This window comes from Harmonia axyridis, chromosome 2, assembly GCF_914767665.1.
Source record: "Harmonia axyridis chromosome 2, icHarAxyr1.1, whole genome shotgun sequence".
Lineage (NCBI taxonomy): Eukaryota > Metazoa > Arthropoda > Insecta > Coleoptera > Coccinellidae > Harmonia > Harmonia axyridis.
This window is the reverse complement of record NC_059502.1, coordinates 43,340,991-43,364,955: the sequence shown is the minus strand read 5'-3', so window position 1 is coordinate 43,364,955 and position 23,965 is coordinate 43,340,991. Positions and strand designations below refer to the sequence as shown.

At 36.6% G+C, this 23,965-nt stretch overlaps 1 protein-coding gene across 1 annotated transcript; it reads right to left on the bottom strand.

The window, feature by feature from the left end:
- Positions 1–18,021: 18,021 nt before the first annotated feature.
- Positions 18,022–22,738, bottom strand: LOC123674219. Its single transcript, XM_045609140.1, has 2 exons — positions 18,787–22,738; positions 18,022–18,705 (listed from the first exon to the last, which is right to left on the bottom strand). Exons 1-2 carry the CDS (start codon positions 21,650–21,652, stop codon positions 18,383–18,385), a joined length of 3,189 nt encoding a protein of 1,062 aa, XP_045465096.1. The 5' UTR covers positions 21,653–22,738; the 3' UTR covers positions 18,022–18,382.
- Positions 22,739–23,965: the final 1,227 nt, after the last annotated feature.

Here is a 23,965-nt window from a genome sequence, read left to right as displayed (position 1 = left end):
CTTGAAAAATTGTAAAAAATCAAAAGATCTTTCTTGGTAATAAAATACCTCTTTTTCTATTGATCTGTTCACGTAGATCACGAAAGTTTTTATTTGAGGGGTCTGCGACGAATAGTTTAGGAGATATAACGATTTTTATAGAGAGATTGAATTTTTACGGTTTTTTCCAAAAATTTCGACTTCAAATTTCTCCTAAACTATGGGGACTACGGAAAATCGGTGAGCAGAGTTGGTATTGGCAGTTCATGGTTATTCGAATCCCACTCTCGCCTGACAATATTTGAGTCGAAAATTTTTCTCGAATTTTCTCGAATTTTTTTTACCCCGGACCTTAAAAAATTGTAAAAAATTGAAAGTTCCTCTTTTTCTATTGATCTGGTCATGTAGATCACGAAAGTTTTCATTTGAGCAATCTGCGACGAATAGTTTAGGAGATATAACGATTTTTATAGAGAGATTGAATTTTCTCGAATTTTCCTTACCCCGGACCTTGAAAAATTGTAAAAAATCAAAAGATCTTTCTTGGTAATAAAATACCTCTTTTTCTATTGATCTGTTCACGTAGATCACGAAAGTTTTTATTTGAGGGGTCTGCGACGAATAGTTTAGGAGATATAACGATTTTTGTAGAGAGATTGAGTTTTCTCGAATTTTCCTTACCCCGGACCTTAAAAAATTGTAAAAAATTAAAAGTTCCTTCTTGGTGATAATATACCTCTTTTTCTATTGATCTGTTCACGTAGATCACGAAAGATTTTATATGAGGTGTCTGCGACGAATAGTTTAGGAGATATAACGATTTTTATAGAGAGATTGAATTTTTACGGTTTTTTCCAAAAATTTCGACTTCAAATTTCTCCTAAACTATGGGGACTACGGAAAATCGGTAAGCAGAGTTGGTATTGGCAGTTCATGGTTATTCGAATCCCACTCTCGCCTGACAATATTTGAGTCGAAAAATTTTCTCGAATTTTCTCGAATTTTCCTTACCCCGGACCTTAAAATATTGTAAAAAATCAAAAGTTCCTTCTTGGTGATAATATACCTCTTTTTCTATTGATCTGTTCACGTAGATCACGAAAGTTTTTATATGAGGGGTCTGCGACGAATAGTTTAGGAGATATAACGATTTTTATAGAGAGATTGAATTTTTACGGTTTTTTCCAAAAATTTCGACTTCAAATTTCTCCTAAACTATGGGGACTACGGAAAATAGGTAAGCAGAGTTGGTATTGGCAGTTCATGATTATTCGAATTCCACTCACGAATGACAATATTTGAGTCGAAGAATTTTCTCGAATTTTCCTTACCCCGGACCTTAAAAAATTGAAAAAAATTAAAAGTTCCTTCTTGGTAATAATATACCTCTTTTTCTATTGATCTGGTCACGTAGATCACGAAAGTTTTTATTTGAGGGGTTTGCGACGAATAGTTTAGGAGATATAACGTTTTTTGTAGAGAGATTGAATTTTTACGGTTTTTTCCAAAAATTTCGAATTCAAATTTCTCCTAAACTATGGGGACTACGGAAAATCGGTAAGCAGAGTTGGTATTGGCAGTTCATGGTTATTCGAATCCCACTCTCGCCTGACAATATTTGAGTCGAAAAATTTTCTCGAATTTTCTCGAATTTTCCTTACCCCGGACCTTAAAAAATTGTAAAAAATTAAAAGTTCCTTCTTGGTAATAATATACCTCTTTTTCTATTGATCTGGTCATGTAGATCACGAAAGTTTTTATTTGAGGAGTCTGCGACGAATAGTTTAAGAGATATAACGATTTTTATAGAGAGATTGAATTTTCTCGAATTTTCCTTACCCCGGACCTTGAAAAATTGTAAAAAATTAAAAGATCTTTTTTGGTAATAAAATACCTCTTTTTCTATTGATCTGTTCACGTAGATCACGAAAGTTTTTATTTGAGGGGTCTGCGACGAATAGTTTAGGAGATATAACGATTTTTGTAGAGAGATTGAATTTTCTCGAATTTTCCTTACCCCGGACCTTAAAAAATTGTAAAAAATTAAAAGTTCCTTCTTGGTGATAATATACCTCTTTTTCTATTGATCTGTTCACGTAGATCACGAAAGTTTTTATATGAGGGGTCTGCGACGAATAGTTTAGGAGATATAACGATTTTTATAGAGAGATTGAATTTTTACGGTTTTTTCCAAAAATTTCGACTTCAAATTTCTCCTAAACTATGGGGACTACGGAAAATAGGTAAGCAGAGTTGGTATTGGCAGTTCATGATTATTCGAATTCCACTCACGAATGACAATATTTGAGTCGAAGAATTTTCTCGAATTTTCCTTACCCCGGACCTTAAAAAATTGTAAAAAATTAAAAGTTCCTTCTTGGTAATAATATACCTCTTTTTCTATTGATCTGGTCACGTAGATCACGAAAGTTTTTATTTGAGGTGTTTGCGACGAATAGTTTAGGAGATATAACGATTTTTGTAGAGAGATTGAATTTTTACGGTTTTTTCCAAAAATTTCGAATTCAAATTTCTCCTAAACTATGGGGACTACGGAAAATCGGTAAGCAGAGTTGGTATTGGCAGTTCATGGTTATTCGAATCCCACTCTCGCCTGACAATATTTGAGTCGAAAAATTTTCTCGAATTTTCCTTACCCCGGACCTTAAAAAATTGTAAAAAATTAAAAGTTCCTTCTTGGTAATAATATACCTCTTTTTCTATTGATCTGGTCATGTAGATCACGAAAGTTTTTATTTGAGGAGTCTGCGACGAATAGTTTAGGAGATATAACGATTTTTATAGAGAGTTTGAATTTTCTCGAATTTTCCTTACCCCGGACTTCGAAAAATTGTAAAAAATTAAAAGATCTTTCTTGGTAATGAAATACCTCTTTTTCTATTGATCTGTTCACGAAGATCACGAAAGTTTTTATTTGAGGGGTCTGCGACGAATAGTTTAGGAGATATAACGATTTTTGTAGAGAGATTGAATTTTCTCGAATTTTCCTTACCCCGGACCTTAAAAAATTGTAAAAAATTAAAAGTTCCTTCTTGGTGATAATATACCTCTTTTTTTATCGATCTGTTCACGTAGATCACGAAAGTTTTTATATGAGGGGTCTGCGACGAATAGTTTAGGAGAGATAACGATTTTTATAGAGAGATTGAATTTTTACGGTTTTTTCCAAAAATTTCGACTTCAAATTTCTCCTAAACTATGGGGACTACGGAAAATCGGTGAGCAGAGTTGGTATTGGCAGTTCATGATTATTCGAATTCCACTCACGAATGACAATATTTGAGTCGAAAAATTTTCTCGAATTTTCCTTACCCCGGACCTTAAAAAATTGTAAAAAATTAAAAGTTCCTTCTTGGTAATTATATACCTCTTTTTCTATTGATCTGGTCACGTAGATCACGAAAGTTTTTATTTGAGGGGTTTGCGACGAATAGTTTAGGAGATATAACGATTTTTGTAGAGAGATTGAATTTTTACGGTTTTTTCCAAAAATTTCGAATTCAAATTTCTCCTAAACTATGGGGACTACGGAAAATCGGTAAGCAGAGTTGGTATTGGCAGTTCATGGTTATTCGAATCCCACTCTCGCCTGACAATATTTGAGTCGAAAAATTTTCTCGAATTTTCTCGAATTTTCCTTACCCCGGACCTTAAAAAATTGTAAAAAATTAAAAGTTCCTTCTTGGTAATAATATACCTCTTTTTCAATTGATCTGGTCATGTAGATCACGAAAGTTTTTATTTGAGGAGTCTGCGACGAATAGTTTAGGAGATATAACGATTTTTATAGAGAGATTGAATTTTCTCGAATTTTCCTTACCCCGGACCTTGAAAAATTGTAAAAAATTAAAAGATCTTTTTTGGTAATGAAATACCTCTTTTTCTATTGATCTGTTCACGTAGATCACGAAAGTTTTTATTTGAGGGGTCTGCGACGAATAGTTTAGGAGATATAACGATTTTTGTAGAGAGATTGAATTTTCTCGAATTTTCCTTACCCCGGACCTTAAAAAATTGTAAAAAATTAAAAGTTCCTTCTTGGTGATAATATACCTCTTTTTCTATTGATCTGTTCACGTAGATCACGAAAGTTTTTATATGAGGGGTCTGCGACGAATAGTTTAGGAGATATAACGATTTTTATAGAGAGATTGAATTTTTACGGTTTTTTCCAAAAATTTCGACTTCAAATTTCTCCTAAACTATGGGGACTACGGAAAATAGGTAAGCAGAGTTGGTATTGGCAGTTCATGATTATTCGAATTCCACTCACGAATGACAATATTTGAGTCGAAGAATTTTCTCGAATTTTCCTTACCCCGGACCTTAAAAAATTGTTAAAAATTAAAAGTTCCTTCTTGGTAATAATATACCTCTTTTTCTATTGATCTGGTCACGTAGATCACGAAAGTTTTTATTTGAGGTGTTTGCGACGAATAGTTTAGGAGATATAACGATTTTTGTAGAGAGATTGAATTTTTACGGTTTTTTCCAAAAATTTCGAATTCAAATTTCTCCTAAACTATGGGGACTACGGAAAATCGGTAAGCAGAGTTGGTATTGGCAGTTCATGGTTATTCGAATCCCACTCTCGCCTGACAATATTTGAGTCGAAAAATTTTCTCGAATTTTCCTTACCCCGGACCTTAAAAAATTGTAAAAAATTAAAAGTTCCTTCTTGGTAATAATATACCTCTTTTTCTATTGATCTGGTCATGTAGATCACGAAAGTTTTTATTTGAGGAGTCTGCGACGAATAGTTTAGGAGATATAACGATTTTTATAGAGAGATTGAATTTTCTCGAATTTTCCTTACCCCGGACTTCGAAAAATTGTAAAAAATTAAAAGATCTTTCTTGGTAATGAAATACCTCTTTTTCTATTGATCTGTTCACGTAGATCACGAAAGTTTTTATATGAGGGGTCTGCGACGAATAGTTTAGGAGAGATAACGATTTTTATAGAGAGATTGAATTTTTACGGTTTTTTCCAAAAATTTCGACTTCAAATTTCTCCTAAACTATGGGGACTACGGAAAATCGGTGAGCAGAGTTGGTATTGGCAGTTCATGATTATTCGAATTCCACTCACGAATGACAATATTTGAGTCGAAAAATTTTCTCGAATTTTCCTTACCCCGGACCTTAAAAAATTGTAAAAAATTAAAAGTTCCTTCTTGGTAATTATATACCTCTTTTTCTATTGATCTGGTCATGTAGATCACGAAAGTTTTTATTTGAGGAGTCTGCGACGAATAGTTTAGGAGATATAACGATTTTTATAGAGAGTTTGAATTTTCTCGAATTTTCCTTACCCCGGACTTCGAAAAATTGTAAAAAATTAAAAGATCTTTCTTGGTAATGAAATACCTCTTTTTCTATTGATCTGTTCACGAAGATCACGAAAGTTTTTATTTGAGGGGTCTGCGACGAATAGTTTAGGAGATATAACGATTTTTGTAGAGAGATTGAATTTTCTCGAATTTTCCTTACCCCGGACCTTAAAAAATTGTAAAAAATTAAAAGTTCCTTCTTGGTGATAATATACCTCTTTTTCTATCGATCTGTTCACGTAGATCACGAAAGTTTTTATATGAGGGGTCTGCGACGAATAGTTTAGGAGAGATAACGATTTTTATAGAGAGATTGAATTTTTACGGTTTTTTCCAAAAATTTCGACTTCAAATTTCTCCTAAACTATGGGGACTACGGAAAATCGGTGAGCAGAGTTGGTATTGGCAGTTCATGATTATTCGAATTCCACTCACGAATGACAATATTTGAGTCGAAAAATTTTCTCGAATTTTCCTTACCCCGGACCTTAAAAAATTGTAAAAAATTAAAAGTTCCTTCTTGGTAATTATATACCTCTTTTTCTATTGATCTGGTCACGTAGATCACGAAAGTTTTTATTTGAGGGGTTTGCGACGAATAGTTTAGGAGATATAACGATTTTTGTAGAGAGATTGAATTTTTACGGTTTTTTCCAAAAATTTCGAATTCAAATTTCTCCTTAACTATGGGGACTACGGAAAATCGGTAAGCAGAGTTGGTATTGGCAGTTCATGGTTATTCGAATCCCACTCTCGCCTGACAATATTTGAGTCGAAAAATTTTCTCGAATTTTCTCGAATTTTCCTTACCCCGGACCTTAAAAAATTGTAAAAAATTAAAAGTTCCTTCTTGGTAATAATATACCTCTTTTTCAATTGATCTGGTCATGTAGATCACGAAAGTTTTTATTTGAGGAGTCTGCGACGAATAGTTTAGGAGATATAACGATTTTTATAGAGAGATTGAATTTTCTCGAATTTTCCTTACCCCGGACCTTGAAAAATTGTAAAAAATTAAAAGATCTTTTTTGGTAATGAAATACCTCTTTTTCTATTGATCTGTTCACGTAGATCACGAAAGTTTTTATTTGAGGGGTCTGCGACGAATAGTTTAGGAGATATAACGATTTTTGTAGAGAGATTGAATTTTCTCGAATTTTCCTTACCCCGGACCTTAAAAAATTGTAAAAAATTAAAAGTTCCTTCTTGGTAATAATATACCTCTTTTTCTATTGATCTGGTCACGTAGATCACGAAAGTTTTTATTTGAGGTGTTTGCGACGAATAGTTTAGGAGATATAACGATTTTTGTAGAGAGATTGAATTTTTACGGTTTTTTCCAAAAATTTCGAATTCAAATTTCTCCTAAACTATGGGGACTACGGAAAATCGGTAAGCAGAGTTGGTATTGGCAGTTCATGGTTATTCGAATCCCACTCTCGCCTGACAATATTTGAGTCGAAAAATTTTCTCGAATTTTCCTTACCCCGGACCTTAAAAAATTGTAAAAAATTAAAAGTTCCTTCTTGGTAATAATATACCTCTTTTTCTATTGATCTGGTCATGTAGATCACGAAAGTTTTTATTTGAGGAGTCTGCGACGAATAGTTTAGGAGATATAACGATTTTTATAGAGAGATTGAATTTTCTCGAATTTTCCTTACCCCGGACTTCGAAAAATTGTAAAAAATTAAAAGATCTTTCTTGGTAATGAAATACCTCTTTTTCTATTGATCTGTTCACGAAGATCACGAAAGTTTTTATTTGAGGGGTCTGCGACGAATAGTTTAGGAGATATAACGATTTTTGTAGAGAGATTGAATTTTCTCGAATTTTCCTTACCCCGGACCTTAAAAAATTTTAAAAAATTAAAAGTTCCTTCTTGGTGATAATATACCTCTTTTTCTATTGATGTGTTCACGTAGATCACGAAAGTTTTTATATGAGGGGTCTGCGACGAATAGTTTAGGAGATATAACGATTTTTATAGAGAGATTGAATTTTTACGGTTTTTTCCAAAAATTTCGACTTCAAATTTCTCCTAAACTATGGGGACTACGGAAAATCGGTAAGCAGAGTTGGTATTGGCAGTTCATGGTTATTCCAAAAATTTCGAATTCAAATTTCTCCTAAACCATGGGGACTACGGAAAATCGGTAAGCAGAGTTGGTATTGGCAGTTCATGATTATTCGAATTCCACTCACGAATGACAATATTTGAGTCGAAGAATTTTCTCGAATTTTCCTTACCCCGGACCTTAAAAAATTGTAAAAAATGAAAAGTTCCTTCTTGGTAATAATATACCTCTTTTTCTATTGATCTGGTCACGTAGATCACGAAAGTTTTTATTTGAGGGGTTTGCGACGAATAGTTTAGGAGATATAACGATTTTTGTAGAGAGATTGAATTTTTACGGTTTTTTCCAAAAATTTCGAATTCAAATTTCTCCTAAACCATGGGGACTACGGAAAATCGGTAAGCAGAGTTGGTATTGGCAGTTCATGGTTATTCGAATCCCACTCTCGCCTAACAATATTTGAGTCGAAAAATTTTCTCGAATTTTCTCGAATTTTCCTTACCCCGGACCTTAAAAAATTGTAAAAAATTTAAAGTTCCTTCTTGGTAATAATATACCTCTTTTTCTATTGATCTGGTCATGTAGATCACGAAAGTTTTTATTTGAGGAGTCTGCGACGAATAGTTTAGGAGATATAATGATTTTCATAGAGAGATTGAATTTTCTCGAATTTTCCTCACCCCGGACCTTGAAAAATTGTAAAAAATTAAAAGATGTTTCTTGGTAATAAAATACCTCTTTTTCTATTGATCTGTTCACGTAGATCACGAAAGTTTTTATTTGAGGGGTCTGCGGCGAATAGTTTAGGAGATATAACGATTTTTGTAGAGAGATTGAATTTTCTCGAATTTTCCTTACCCCGGACCTTAAAAAATTGTAAAAAATTAAAAGTTCCTTCTTGGTGATAATATACCTCTTTTTCTATTGATCTGTTCACGTAGATCACGAAAGTTTTTATATGAGGGGTCTGCGACGAATAGTTTAGGAGATATAACGATTTTTATAGAGAGATTGAATTTTTACGGTTTTTTCCAAAAATTTCGACTTCAAATTTCTCCTAAACTATGGGGACTACGGAAAATAGGTAAGCAGAGTTGGTATTGGCAGTTCATGATTATTCGAATTCCACTCACGAATGACAATATTTGAGTCGAAGAATTTTCTCGAATTTTCCTTACCCCGGACCTTAAAAAATTGTAAAAAATTAAAAGTTCCTTCTTGGTAATAATATACCTCTTTTTCTATTGATCTGGTCACGTAGATCACGAAAGTTTTTATTTGAGGGGTTTGCGACGAATAGTTTAGGAGATATAACGATTTTTGTAGAGAGATTGAATTTTCTCGAATTTTCCTTACCCCGGACCTTAAAAAATTGTAAAAAATTAAAAAATCCTTCTTGGTAATAATATACCTCTTTTTATATTGATCTGGTCACGTAGATCATGAAAGTTTTTATTTGAGGGGTTCGCGACGAATAGTTTAGGAGATATAACGATTTTTTTAGAGAGATTGAATTTTTACGGTTTTTTCCAAAAATTTCGAATTCAAATTTCTCCTAAACTATGGGGACTACGGAAAATCGGAAAGCAGAGTTGGTATTGGCAGTTCATGGTTATTCGAATCCAACTCTCGCCGACAATATTTGAGTCGAAAAATTTTCTCGAATTTTCTCGAATTTTCCTTACCCCGGACCTTAAAAAATTGTAAAAAATTAATAGTTCCTTCTTGGTAATAATATACCTCTTTTTCTATTGATCTGGTCATGTAGATCACGAAAGTTTTTATTTGAGGAGTCTGCGACGAATAGTTTAGGAGATATAACGATTTTCATAGAGAGATTGAATTTTCTCGAATTTTCCTCACCCCGGACCTTGAAAAATTGTAAAAAATTAAAAGATCTTTCTTGGTAATAAAATACCTCTTTTTCTATTGATCTGTTCACGTAGATCACGAAAGTTTTTATTTGAGGGAACTGCGGCGAATAGTTTAGGAGATATAACGATTTTTGTAGAGAGATTGAATTTTCTGAAGTTTCGTCTCCGGTTTTATGGATTCTTGAACAGAGAAGTCCTCCGAATATATCACTAATCGGTGTCTTGTCCATTTGTATTTCTCTTGTTACATTTCCTTCGTTCCTAGGACCAATAACTTTCCAATCATCCACATCTATTTTCACTTCTTTTTTAGCTGCTTGAATATTTTCGTCATGGCTAATCAATTTCATTATTCCCATCATTTCATCATTGAGTCCATTCAACAGAAGGCCCAAGATTTCTTCGGCGTCTTCTTGTCGGCCTTCAACAAGGAAAGAATCGCTACGTGTTCCGTTTAGCATCGTATAAAACGATGAGGCCTCAAACGAATTGCCATTGTCTATATTGACGAAAGTTTGCTTCTTGTTTTTCTTTTTTGAACCTGACTTGCGTCTTACATTGGGCAGATTATCGAAGTTATTCATAAATTTACACCTGGAATAGTTGAATAATGAAAATACATATATAAAATTGTTATTCAATCAAAGTTGCAAATTATATTAATTTATACTTACATATTTTCACTCATTGTTATTGATTTCAGTGCATTATTGTGAGTGAAGTTCTCTGATAGCCGTTTGAGGAGATTACAAAGTGGTGGGCAAGCAAGTAAGGCTTGTAATATTGAGTTTATATAACGAAAGTTACTTTTGTTTCGTAAACCCCTGGGTTTAAAACTGGTTTGGGTCCCATCAATTTTATAGTTCTTGAGAAATTCTGAAAATTAAAAAATATTACTAACCATGATAGAAACTTGAATTTTCACTGGTATTTGTAGGTGAAAACCAAAGCATTCCACTTTTCATCAAGTAAAATGGGTTCAACTAAGTAAAATAATTATCTACTGTAGATGTAAGCAAATTGTTAGTTGAAAGTAAGATAAATATATAAAAAAAGATATGGTTTTGAACTCACCTCCTAACATATGGGTGGCTGAATCTATTTTTTTGACTACTTTTGTATGGTTTAAAGATGTTACATGTGAATCATTAATTTTATTATCTATTTTCTCATTCGAAATTGTTTTAACATCTTTATCAAATAGACTAGCCCATGATTTTTTCCATACATTTACTGTGGGCTCCTCAATTTTAGATTCATTTTTATCCGAGATGCTACTTTCAATTTTTTCAATTGTCCTATTGGAAATTGTATCATTTTTGATTATCTCTGTATTATCTCTTGCAATAATTTCAACTGTTTTTACAGCTCAACTAGGGGGAGTTGAAGGTTTCGAATGTTTTCCTGTCATCTCATTCTGGATAAAAGGTTTTGTGATTGATAATCCATTGTAATTGATTACAGATTTTCTACACTCATTTTCTGAAAAAGTTGATATTAGTTTGTAGTGACTCGGTTTGCTCAGAGATGGCGCCATGGTCGTAATGCGCCACACAACATCGGCCCCGGCGTATTTAAAGGGGTCGACGCAAAGCAACCGATTCACTTCTCACCCGATGGTGTGGGAAGGTGTGTCTTAGGCAGAGATCGCTGGATAGCCTAACCGATGAGTCCACCAGCGATCTCGGGACGAAACACAATACCCCCGGGAGAGGGCGCACCTAAATATTGGCTCGAGACAGACTCGCTAAATTGGTGACCCCGACGTGATGACGGAAAGCTGCGGCGTTGGAGCGCAGAGGCGACTCACTGCCCCGCTCAACGTTACGGCTACTGGGGTGTCCATCGGACACTAGAGCCGATGGCACGCCGAGCCTCGTTTTTTCGTCATCACAGCACGCAAGCGCTCTCTCCCCCCTGGGACCACCTGCGTACCTCCTCCTCAGGAGGGTCTTGGTTACTGGTGAGGGGGTGTGTAGTGACTCGGTTTGCTCAGAGATGGCGCCATGGTCGTAATGCGCCACACAACATCGGCCCCGGCGGATTTAAAGGGGTCGACGCAAAGCAACCGATTCACTTCTCACCCGATGGGTGGGAAGGTGTGTCTTAGGCAGAGATCGCTGGATAGCCTAACCGATGAGTCCACCAGCGATCTCGGGACGAAACACAATACCCCCGGGAGAGGGCGCACCTAAATATTAGCTCGAGAACGACTCGCTAAATTGTGACCCCGACGTGATGGCGGAAAGCTGCGGCGTTGGAGCGCAGAGGCGACTCACTGCCCCGCTCAACGTTACGGCTACTGGGGTGTCCATCGGACACTAGAGCCGATGGCATGCCGAGCCTCGTGTTTCCGTCATCACAGCACGCAAGCGCTCTCTCCCCCCTGGGACCACCTGCGTACCTCCTCCTCAGGAGGGTCTTCGTTACTGGTGAGGGGGTGTGTAGTGACTCGGTTTGCTCAGAGATGGCGCCATGGTCGTAATGCGCCACACAACATCGGCCCCGGCGTATTTAAAGGGGTCGACGCAAAGCAACCGATTCACTTCTCACCCGATGGTGTGGGAAGGTGTGTCTTAGGCAGAGATCGCTGGATAGCCTAACCGATGAGTCCACCAGCGATCTCGGGACGAAACACAATACCCCCGGGAGAGGGCGCACCTAAATATTGGCTCGAGACAGACTCGCCAAAAGTTGATTCATTATTATATTACATATTCATATTGACCATGAATAATTCTTTTAAGATCTCTATACTTACTTGCAGAAAATTTTTGTTTAACTCTACAGGGTAATTTGTATTCACTAGAATTGGTAAATAATATATTATTCATAATACGGACCTCTTCTTCTTCTAACGCAGTTAACTCCAAGAAATGTAGATTCTGAAAAAAAAAATAACAATATAATAGTTGAAATCATTTTGGAAATTATAATATTTCTGTATATAGTATATCCAAAGTCCCTTGAAATAGTCCATAAAAACGCTTGGCCAGAGATAATTGCAAAACAGTCATAAACCAGTAAGGCGAAATTTATATCCCTCAGTGGAAGCAGAAGGCTGAATGATAATGATGTACAGGGTGATTCACCGCGATGGCTTATTGTTTATGGAAAACTAATAATAATTTTCTGCTGAAAATTTCAACAATTTCAGATTACTACCTACTTATTTCAAACGGCACACCCAGTATATTATTGCATTATCAGATAGCTTGGTTGATGATAATTTCAGCAATATGGAAATACTTGAGTATAAGCTGAACAGTTCATAAGTTGAAGAGATTCCTATAGATATCTAATGAAGAGTTTTTTGGAAAAATCTATATTTTTTTATTCATTCAGTCAATTTTACGTAGATATAAAAAGAGAGGGGTCTCAAGCAAACTCTATACTTGAAGAGTTATCGAGGAAAATCTTCAACTGAGGAAAACTGCAATTTCTCATTGAATGGAGTAGTCTATGACTTCCAGAAAACATGAAAAGAAACTAAAAAGTCGAAATTTCTTGAATTGTAATAAATTTTTCGTTAAGAAAGTTGAAAATTCATAAACCAATAAAAAAAAACTAACTACATAAAATATAACTGATTTTTGAAAATATTCGAATAAATGAAAATATCCCTAAGCTAGTATTAAAAAAATTACCTCCATATTCAAACAATTAACTATTTAAACATGAAACTTTCCACTAGAAATATCACTTCAACAACTGTTTATAAAGTAACTCTTTGAAGAATGTTCGCTAAACTGAGGTTACTTTCAATTTGTCAACCCGGCATGGTTGACGAACATAGAATATTTTTCTTCTTCTTAACTATGTACAGGTCGAGCCATATACCTAATGTTAGGGGCAAGTTGCACCATTTGCCTAAACATTGATTGAAATTTCAACATTGATTAATTTCTGATTTCTTTCGAGAAATCATAGAGTAATCAACGTTTAAATTTTTAATTAATGTTTAGGCAAATGGTGCAACTGGCCCTTTGTCTATTGGGTAAAATATAGAAGTGCGCGTGCGCCGCATATTTTTTTGTTCATTCAGTCAATTTTACGTAGATATAAAAAGAGAGGGGTCTCAAGCAAATTTTATACTTAAGGAGATTTCGAGGAAAAACTTCAACTAAGGAAAACTGCAATTTCTCATTGAATGGAGTAGTCTATGACTTCCAGAAAACATGAAAACAAACTAAAAAGTCGAAATTTCATGAATTGTAATAAATTTTTTGTTATGATGGTTGAAAATCCATAAACCAATAAAAAAAAAACTAACTACATGAAATATAACTGATATTTGAAAATATTCGAATAAATTAAAACAACCCTAAGCTAGTATTGAAAAAATTACCTCCATATTCAAACAATTTTCTATTTAAACATGAAACTTTCCACTAGAAATATCACTTCAACAACTGTTTATAAAGTAACTCTTGAAAGAATATTCGCTAAACTGAGGTTACTTACAATTTGTCAACCCGGCATGGTTGACGAACATAGAATATTTTTCTTCGTCTTAACTATGTACAGGTCAAGCCATATACCTTATATTAGGGGCCAGTTGCACCATTTGCCTAAACATTGATTAAAATTTAAACATTGATTAATTTCTGATTTCTCTTGAGAAATCATAGAGTAATCAACGTTTAAATTTTTAATTAATGTTTAGGCAAATGGTGCAACTGGCCCTTAGTCTATTAGGTAGAATATAGAAGTGCGCGTGCGCCTCATTTTAAATTTCAATAATAATATATATAATCATAATAATAATTTTCAAACAGATAGTTCCTAAACTGTGCTCGAAATAAAAAATTCCAATCCCACAAAATTATCTGTATTTCGTTTCTTCATTTCCAGCTTAATTTTATTGTAATCTATGGTCCACAGTTCGCATTGAAAAAATGTCCAGCGGACAGGATAAATAGATGGCGCTAGTGTAGCTAGGGGTATATTTGTATTTTGTGGTTTCTGTAATCTGCATTCCGTGGTTTCATGTTAAGCGTGGTTATATTCATAGATAAATACAAATGTACCCCTTATATATGGTTATAATTGATTCTGATAGATGTGGCAAGCTGAAAAATAAATATTAAATTCTGTTGATAATTATAACATAGGTAATGAGAAAACCATTTTCTGTTGATATTTCGACATTTCGATCTTTAGCGGAATATAACAATTATGTTAAATTATTATATTTACTTTAATATTATTTTTGTGTCTCCCGACCAAAGTACAAATTTCCGAAATTATTTTTTGTTCCCGATAATAGGGACATTCGATCTGCCAACCGAAGAAAGCGAACATACTTTTGTTGGATAGCACATATGCCTACTTATGCGTTTCGTCCCTGGCACACACACCGGACTCATCAGGGTGACTTTGGTATAATTGTGTGTGCCGTGTCACAGACGCTTGGGAAATTTATTATTATCGGGAGCCGCCGGGACTCGAACCCGGCACCTTGTCGCATCACGGTGAGTGAGTCTACCTCTTAACGTCTAGGCTACCGAATGCTGTGTTTATTGTTGCTATGTGGAGCTTTATGAGAAGCCGCCACACTTTCATCCTTTTTGAAGTTTTTTATGAAATTTACCTTAGAACATAGAATATACTCTAAGAAATTAGCCTTCTAGCTATTCAGTGAATAGTTTTCTATTCAGTGAGTAGTTGATATTTATGAATATTCGTTACTATTCACTGATGATGATTAGATAGTTGAGTAATTAATCATTTGTGAAGTTAAGAATGAAAGTTTGAATGATCACTTTTCAGGAATAATTGAAGAAAGATATTGAAATTGGAGATCACATATGTTGAAATTGATAGATACAATTGAATTGTAATTATTCATTTCATAGTAGAAACTGGTATTCGTCCAAAGAAACATGAATAGAATTGGGAATTTATAAATAAAAAAATATAAAAATTGAATATAAGATTCTAACATATGAATTTAGCAATAAAGAGTTCTAATAATAACAATATAAGATTCTACATTCGCAATTTAATGCCGTCTTTTTAATCGATTGCAGAGTTTATTCATTTGAAACCTTGCTTTCATATTTCATATGCATTGTCATTTCTAGACATTACTCTATTTCATTGGTCAATTATTGTTTGATTCTGAATTGCGAAACGACGAATTTTTCTATTCTTTTAAATCTGAGGTCTAAAAATGTAAAAGAATTGAATAGACTTAACCAATCCTTATTCAGAAGCAAATTCTAGAGGTTTTAGGCATGTACATTAGTAAATGGTGGGACATCCAAAATGTTACCAAATCGAGGCCTATGCCATTGAATAGTTGGTATCCCAGACAATCGAAACTACTAGCGTACACCAGATGTAAATTATAAGCACAGACCTTCAACTGTAGTAAGAGAGAAATTCAATATATTCTGAGTTCTCATGTCTAATATCCAGGATAATAAAATTTAAAGAAATCCAATCTGACCTTGGACAGAATTTTTTTTTGAGTAATTATTCAACTGAGTTTTGATTTTCAAGTGAATTAGAGTGTAACGTCCTTTTTGCGTCACTGGCGCCTCTGCCAATTGCCCTTCAGCACTTTGCAGTAGTATCTCGAGCGCCAGCCAATTTTAGGGAGAAATTGACAAACCTTACCAGGGCAGCTTAGTGAAGACAGGATTCGGTGTCACCTAGGATGGTAGCGGTGACCAAGTAACAAACAACGCAACAAAATTAATAGGTTTATTGATTCAATTATACAATACAGACAATCTCAGCAAAAACGGGAAATCAGAAAAAGCATAAACTATAGCAATCTGTATACTTCAATTCGGTTACTGAGATGATTTGTACTGTCTACAACTACTGTGTCCTTACCTCACCAATTTAATGTCAGTCAGAACCGTTGAACAAGTTAGTCGGATCCGGGAGCCGGGAAATTATGATATTTGGAGATTGAGAATCGTGGATTTTGTAGAGTCGGGAAGGAATGAAAACTAATCCTAACGCGTTGAAAAACTCCACCGGTACACCACCCTCTCGTTGTCTCTATCAAATGAAACCCTTGAATATTCACTCGTACGAAAGTCACAAGTAAAAATTAGCAAACTCCCCAGAAAAAGACTAACAAGTAAGTTTACTGATGAAAATGGCGATTTTCGACCTCAGAAACGGATTTGTAATTATTGGCGTTCAATTACCAATTTTACTATTTTCCGGTCACCTGGTAACCACTTAACCAAAAGGTCTTTTCTAAAACTAAAACTACTGCCTAAACTTCTAAATCTAACTAACTAACTACTGGACTATCTACTACCTAAATCTATCTGAATAACTAACTTTAATATACTACTGAATCCGAAAATCTCTACTATCTAAACTACTGAAAACTAACTATCTGAATGCCTGAACATCAATTTACTATACTGCCTAAACATGAATTTATACTGACTGCCTAAACATGAATTCCCGATTTTGGGTCGGTTACCCCCTTTTATAACGTCGGTGCGGGACGGTGAAGGAATTCGGCCCACGTGACTCTTCATGTCGACAAAAACCTCGTTTTTCGAGAAAATTCTCTTGGCGGAACGTAATCTGACATATGGAAAAAAATATATCAGCGGTAAAAACGCCGAAATAAATAATTTCTTATATTATTTCACTCGGATTATTCGAGGCCCTGGTCGGTTGAAAAACATGAAGCATGGACTTTTTCATTATCGCGGTGAACAATTAATAAATTATTTCCAATATTTACGGAATATATCAGAATGATTAATTTAAACGGAAAACAATAAAATATTCTTTAGACGGAGCCTGATTATTCCTATGGGAATAATCAGACTTCGTTACATCCCCCCTGGTTCGGAAAAATTCAAGTTACGGTGAAACAGAAATTTGAATTCTAAAAACAAACAAAAAAAAAAAAAAAAATAACCGAATACTATCCTGTCTTATTACGCGGGATATATGGGAAGTACGGGTCTGACTGTTACGTTACGCTATCAAAGACTATAATGTTGTTGTAGACAGTATGACATATAAAAATAAAACTTTGCTCTATGAATCGATGTCAAATTCAAACGTCGTCTTCTTTCTTCTGTCATCCGGGGTGATTTGAATGTTTGGAAATTTCTTCATCTCGGGGTTGTGGAGTAGAACTCATTTCCATTTCCATGAAGTTTCCAAGTGTCGGTGAAAAATTCAAACGCCGTCTTCCTTCTTCGGTCATCCGGGGTGATTTGAATGTGTACATGTTTGGGGAATTTCTTCATCTCGGGGTTGTGGAGTAGAACTCATTCCCATTTCCATGAAGTTTCCAAGTGTCGGTGAAATAATCTGATGTCAGGTGTGGATTATCCCCTTCTCCGGTGAGTAGTTCCGTGATTTCCATATCTCGATGAATCATGCCATATTATTTCAGAGGGACGTCGAAGTTCCCAGTCAGATGAGTCGAAACCATTCCAAACTCATTGATATACTGGTTGATTTACCTGTGGATATTACAAGGAATCAGTGACTGTATGGTGAAATTTTCAGAACGGTGAAAATTCTTCCAGTTATACAGTTTAAATTATCTATATGAAAATTGAAATGGAATCCAGATGTCCACCAGAGTAATAATTGACAGGTCATGATGTCCAATTCTTCAAGTACTTCTTTCTTGGATGATGACATGAATAAATCTTCAGGAATCATGTCTTCGGTGGAATTGGGCCTACAGCTGATCATCCGATGAAAGGTGTGTTGCCTATCTCCAGCATTCATTCTCATCGGTGAGTATCTAGCCTCTTAGAAAACTTCATCTGTAACACTGCGGAATATTTCAGTAATTTATCAGAACAGTAAGAGATTAGAAATGGCATTCTTCAAATAGATTACACAGTGAAACTACTAATTTATATCTGATGGCCTTTGAAATTCGGGGCAAGTGACTGGAATTGTTTTTATTGTATAATATTCACTGACTTATTATGTACTATTCAGTTTCATCAACATTTACAGATTAAAAATCAGTCTACTAGTCTTGAATATAATGTTATCAGATATTGGGTTAGGCCCTATATGGTTTTATACAGTTTTACAGGAGTATGGAACAAAAACAACGGTATCTTTTTTTTAATTCTATCTCATTTGCTTGCTCTCTCTTCTCTCCGCTGCGTGGCTTCTCTCTCTGTGCATCTTGCACACGGACGCAGGGCTAGTTGTTCTGGCGTCAACCTAGTTGCTGTCGGCCGTGGGGCCAGTTTCCTGGATACGCATTCGCAGTACCTGGTCTGCGTACCTATCAAACCACATCTGCTGCAGAATAGGAGTGGTCGACCTCGACACTCCTGCCGCGAGGGACATGTCTTGCCGCACTTCCAGCAAGTGTTGGGCCTAACCTCTAGGTACACTTTATTTCCCATCGTACCTACAATACGAACGCTCCTTGGGGCCGGTGTGGTTTGATCTGAAACATATGGTTTAGTAATAACAGTGTTGTCTTCCACACTCGTCCTGAATGGAATTTTGGAACCGGTATCTTGCTTACTGGTACGCGGCTGGCACAACGGGGGTGTCTGTGTAGATTGCGTAGTGGTCCTCTTCACCACTCTCTCTACTCCTGCTAGGTAATTTCTCCCTCTAACTGACGATACCGAGCTCTGGGGGGCTCTAGACATCCGCATCTCCGTCGTTGTTCTCCTCCTTAACACCGGTACTTCCTTGAACGGCGCATCCACCATCTTTCGAGGTTGCATCTTTCCTGCCAGTTGCTGTTGGGGTACTTTGAACTTTTGGCACGAAGTGCAGTTCCGGACATATTTCGCAATGTCCCTAAACATACCTGGCCAGTAATAATTCCGCGAGATCTTCGCAATCATCTTAGCTATTCCCAGATGTCCAGCCAAGGCTGAGTCGTGGTTTTCTTTCAGTACTTTGGTCCTCTGTTCGGTGGGTATACACAGCTTCCATGGGTGGCCTGTTCCAGCTTCCCTGGCATCTGATGAATCCCAAAAGTGTCGGTGCAATCTTCCATTGATGATGGAATACTCGGGGCAGTGCTCTGGTCCTTTCTCTACTTCCTGAAACTTATTTTTGTACCACTTACATTGCATACCTGTTTCTTTCAGTTGGACACAGTTGAGTGTCGGCAATGGATTTCTCAACGGGCTCTCAGCAAGTATGTTGTGGGATCCTCTTCGGTTCTGGAGGTGTTTTTCGGGAGTCTGCACCTCTATGACCTCTTGGCTAACCTGTTTAGCTCTGGGGATCCGTCGTCCTTCCAGATAACATTCTGTGTTCTTGATATCCAGGGAGAAGTTGTATGTCTTCAGCATCTCTATTCCCAGGATTAAGTCGACTGGTAAGTTGGGTACAAGTAAGAATTCTATGTTCTTCAGGGCATAATCGGCTATCACCATTCCAAGGTGATACATCTTCGGTATGGCTGTAGTTTGTCCATTCGCTACCATGACAGCTTCAGTCGTTGATTTTTCTCCCTTGATTCCATTTCTTTCACACAGCTGGGCCACCCTCTGACTACAGCAGCTCTTTGCCGCACCAGTGTCTATCAATGCATGGAATAACTTTCCCTCAATGTGCACTTCTACCAGAGGCCAGCTGTCGTTGCTAACGATAGGAATCACTGTAGTTAGGAGTCCCGCTGAAGTTGACGGTGTCGTTCCTCTCCGGTTTTGAGGACATGGGCAGTCTCGTGAGAGGATATTTTCTCGTTGACATCGGGAGCAGAACATTTTCGGTGTCCTTCGGCAGTCTCGACGTAGGTGGCCATATCCCCCGCATCTGAAGCATTGTGTCTGGGAGGACACTCTTCGCTCCGGTGGTGATCCATTCCGATCCTGGGAGGTGTTGGCATTTCCTGTTCTGTTGGTCGAGTATTCCGGTGGCCTCGAGGGCAGATGGGGACGATCTGGTCCAGGGGATACTGAGCAATTCCAGTCTTCTATCCTTCTGCCTGTGGTTAGCGGTCTTGACGGGCCCTTCTTCGGAGATGGAGATGTTGTGGGAGCTTCCTGACGAGTACTGTGGTTTCGTTGTCTAGTATTCTCCGAAATTGCAGAGAGGTTGGCCGGGTAGTCCTGTTGACGACGTTGATGATATGTTAGATGTGGTTCATCGATGAGGCTGGGTTTAACCGGTGGTTTGGTATAATGTCCCATCTGCCATTGAACCATTTCAAAAACTTTTCCCTTTTTCAGGAGTTCATCGTAGGTGGTCGTCTCCTGGAAAGCCAAGGCCTGTTGCAGTGATGGCAATAACCTCTGTCTTATCAGTCGAATCTGTTCACTCTCCGTGGGACGATTACAAGTCAGCTTTTGGAACAGATTTTGCATCCGGGTGACATACAGTAGTAACTTCTCATCAGGACCTTGCATCCTCTTCTTGATTTCATCCAGTAGGTTTTCTTCATAGTTGACTGGTAAGAATGCCTCTTTTAATTGAGTCTTGAAGTCGTCCCAGTTTCTGAAGAGTCCCCTCCGGGGGATGAACCAATCTTTGGCATCCTTTCGCAGAAGTTCGTAAATCGATTCGAACACATGTTCTAAGGATGTCTTTCGGGATTCAGCAAGTCTCTCTATCTCTTCTATAAATCCAATCACACTATCAGTCCCATCAAAGTAAATATTCCATTTATGGATGGGTATAGTCGAGGTTGGCATCGGTCGTGGTTCAGATTCTTGTTGGGCAGTAGTCGGTGTCATCAGCTGGTTCAGATTCATATTCGGCTGTTGTGGTTGAGGAATAGGCATCGTTGGTAAATTCTGTAGTAACTTCTCACATTCCTGTCTTGTTTCATTCAAAACTTGAACTAATCTTGACTTATTTGCAGGTGTTGCAGTATGGGAGACCTGGGCAGTTGGCAGTGGGCGGTCATCATCTTCCAAATCTATCAGTGATGTCTTCAGTTGTGCAACCTTGGTTGGTTGAATGGGAGACATCTCAGGCGACTGTGGAATCTCTGCATCCAAAAGCGATCCATCCGGTCGGGTTGATGGTTGCTGTCTGTCAGCAGTCAACGTTGCCTCCAATGAACTCAAGGCCCGAGCTGCAGTCTCCTTTAAGTGTTCTATCATCTGTGACTCGGTTTCATTTTTAGTGATAATAAAATTCAGTCTTCTCTGAATGTGTATTAATCTTGTTGAAATCCGAGTATATTCCTTCGTGGTGTTCTCAGTGTCAAAGTGTTGAATGGCTTCCAGCAAGTCGGTGAGTTTGTTCTGACATGACTCAATGTCCAGTGTCGAGTTCATTCCTGTCGGCTGTAGAGGCAAATTCAATTTCAATACCTGTCGTAATAAACTTCTCTTTAGCATTACTGTGCTGGGTATTATTACTTGTCCTCTCAGCTGTAACTCATAAGTCAGCTCATCATTCAATAGTCGATTCACATCCATGTTGAGGTTAAGTGATTGAATCGTTGAAGTCCAAACTCTAACAATCGATTTGAAATCTATCGAAGTTATTCGACACTGTCCTCTTCTTATTAACCGTTGAAGTCCGAACACTTTCCCCAACTTCACTATTCCCGGTAACAGTCCTTATTTTTCCCTTATCCCTCGCACAAAAATAACACTAATAGACAACAATGCTGAAAAATTACAAGTTGACAACAGAATCTATTCAAGTTTGAATTATTGTTTGATACAGTCAAAGAAAATCAAAAATGAGAAAACTTTCAGAAAACAAGTTGGTTTAAATTTATTATGATTCTCAAAAAATTTTTCAATGTCAGACAGTTGACAATTTCCAGAAGAAACTAACTCATAAACCCAGAAGAACAAAGTAGGGTTAGCTGAGTAGTTCAACAAAATATTCAATGTCAAACGCAGTTGACAATTTCAGCAAGAAAATAATTCAAAACCCAGAAACGAAAAGTAGGGTTAACCTAGTAGTTCAAATAATGTCCACTGTCAAACACAGTTGACAGTTCTAGCAATCAGATAATAACAAATTGTCAATTTTATTCACAGTCAAAATATATTTCAAATAAATCAACAACAATTCAGCAATCCCGGAATATCAGACAAAGAAAATCAATGCAAGTCTTTATTCAAATCAGTAACGATAATCACTTGTTTCAAAAATTCTTCAGCAATTCAACACAAAATAAAAATGTTTCAGGCAATCAGTAAATTCAGAAATAAGGAACACACAGCAACAAAAACTTATATTCACTGTTGCAGCAATAATAAAAACAAGTCAACTTTATTTATCAGAAATCAGCTATTATGGTTCAAAAGCAAATAAAATCACAAGTAAATATCTCCAAGTCCTTATGACTTTTATATCCCTACCTTGTTTCAGCCTGGAATAAAGTTGCTCAGGATAATAGTGTGTAAGGGAAAAAATAACAAATCTTTCTTTATTCAAACGATGATCAGTAAATAGTAGCAGTGAACAATACCCTATTATATGAAGGCGGTATGATATCACTATATTAGCTGCAGTGATTGTACAATGAAACAATAGGTAGCAGTATCTCAATTATACTCACTGGTTTTCTGTCCGAGTTGAACCAACCACTCAACGTTAAACAGTATTCAACGCGCACAAAGATAGTCCCTGAGTGTCACCCCAAAGTCACTTTCCGTAACCCTTCACGTAACCGAAAATGTCACAAAGAAATCCGGCGGTCGATTGTTCTAGTCCTGCAATACACAAAACAGAAAAAAAGTTATTCAGATATAAATGTCCACACTGTCAATGCTATGTCGGTTTCCTGCTAATAAAGGAAATTATTGTCAAACGCGGAAATGTTTATAGCACTTTAATATAGTCCACTGATACTTAGGTACCAGTAACAAATCAATTCAATATACGGATCTTCCTCCAACAGGAGAAGATAATCTCTTCCACTCAGAGAGAGAGAAAAAAAAATGGTTGCACTGACCTTCGGTTCCTCTTCAGTCCTTACACCCTTAAGCGTCGTTTTCTGAAGATCAGGAGCTATTCTGTAGCGTTGTCCTCTCAAGTCCCTCGCTAGGGCGCCATTTGTAACGCCCTTTTTGCGTCACTGGCGCCTCTGCCAATTGCCCTTCAGCACTTTGCAGTAGTATCTCGAGCGCCAGCCAATTTTAGGGAGAAATTGACAAACCTTACCAGGGCAGCTTAGTGAAGACAGGATTCGGTGTCACCTAGGATGGTAGCGGTGACCAAGTAACAAACAACGCAACAAAATTAATAGGTTTATTGATTCAATTATACAATACAGACAATCTCAGCAAAAACGGGAAATCAGAAAAAGCATAAACTATAGCAATCTGTATACTTCAATTCGGTTACTGAGATGATTTGTACTGTCTACAACTACTGTGTCCTTACCTCACCAATTTAATGTCAGTCAGAACCGTTGAACAAGTTAGTCGGATCCGGGAGCCGGGAAATTATGATATTTGGAGATTGAGAATCGTGGATTTTGTAGAGTCGGGAAGGAATGAAAACTAATCCTAACGCGTTGAAAAACTCCACCGGTACACCACCCTCTCGTTGTCTCTATCAAATGAAACCCTTGAATATTCACTCGTACGAAAGTCACAAGTAAAAATTAGCAAACTCCCCAGAAAAAGACTAACAAGTAAGTTTACTGATGAAAATGGCGATTTTCGACCTCAGAAACGGATTTGTAATTATTGGCGTTCAATTACCAATTTTACTATTTTCCGGTCACCTGGTAACCACTTAACCAAAATGTCTTTTCTAAAACTAAA

Coding starts and splice junctions, on each gene's coding strand:
- LOC123674219 (XM_045609140.1), bottom strand. CDS start 21,652: ATGGATGTGAATCGACTATTGAATGATGAGCTGACTTATGAGTTACAG. Junction 18,706..18,786: donor GTTGTGCCAGCCGCGTACCA/GTAAGCAAGATA, acceptor CATATGTTTCAG/ATCAAACCACACCGGCCCCA.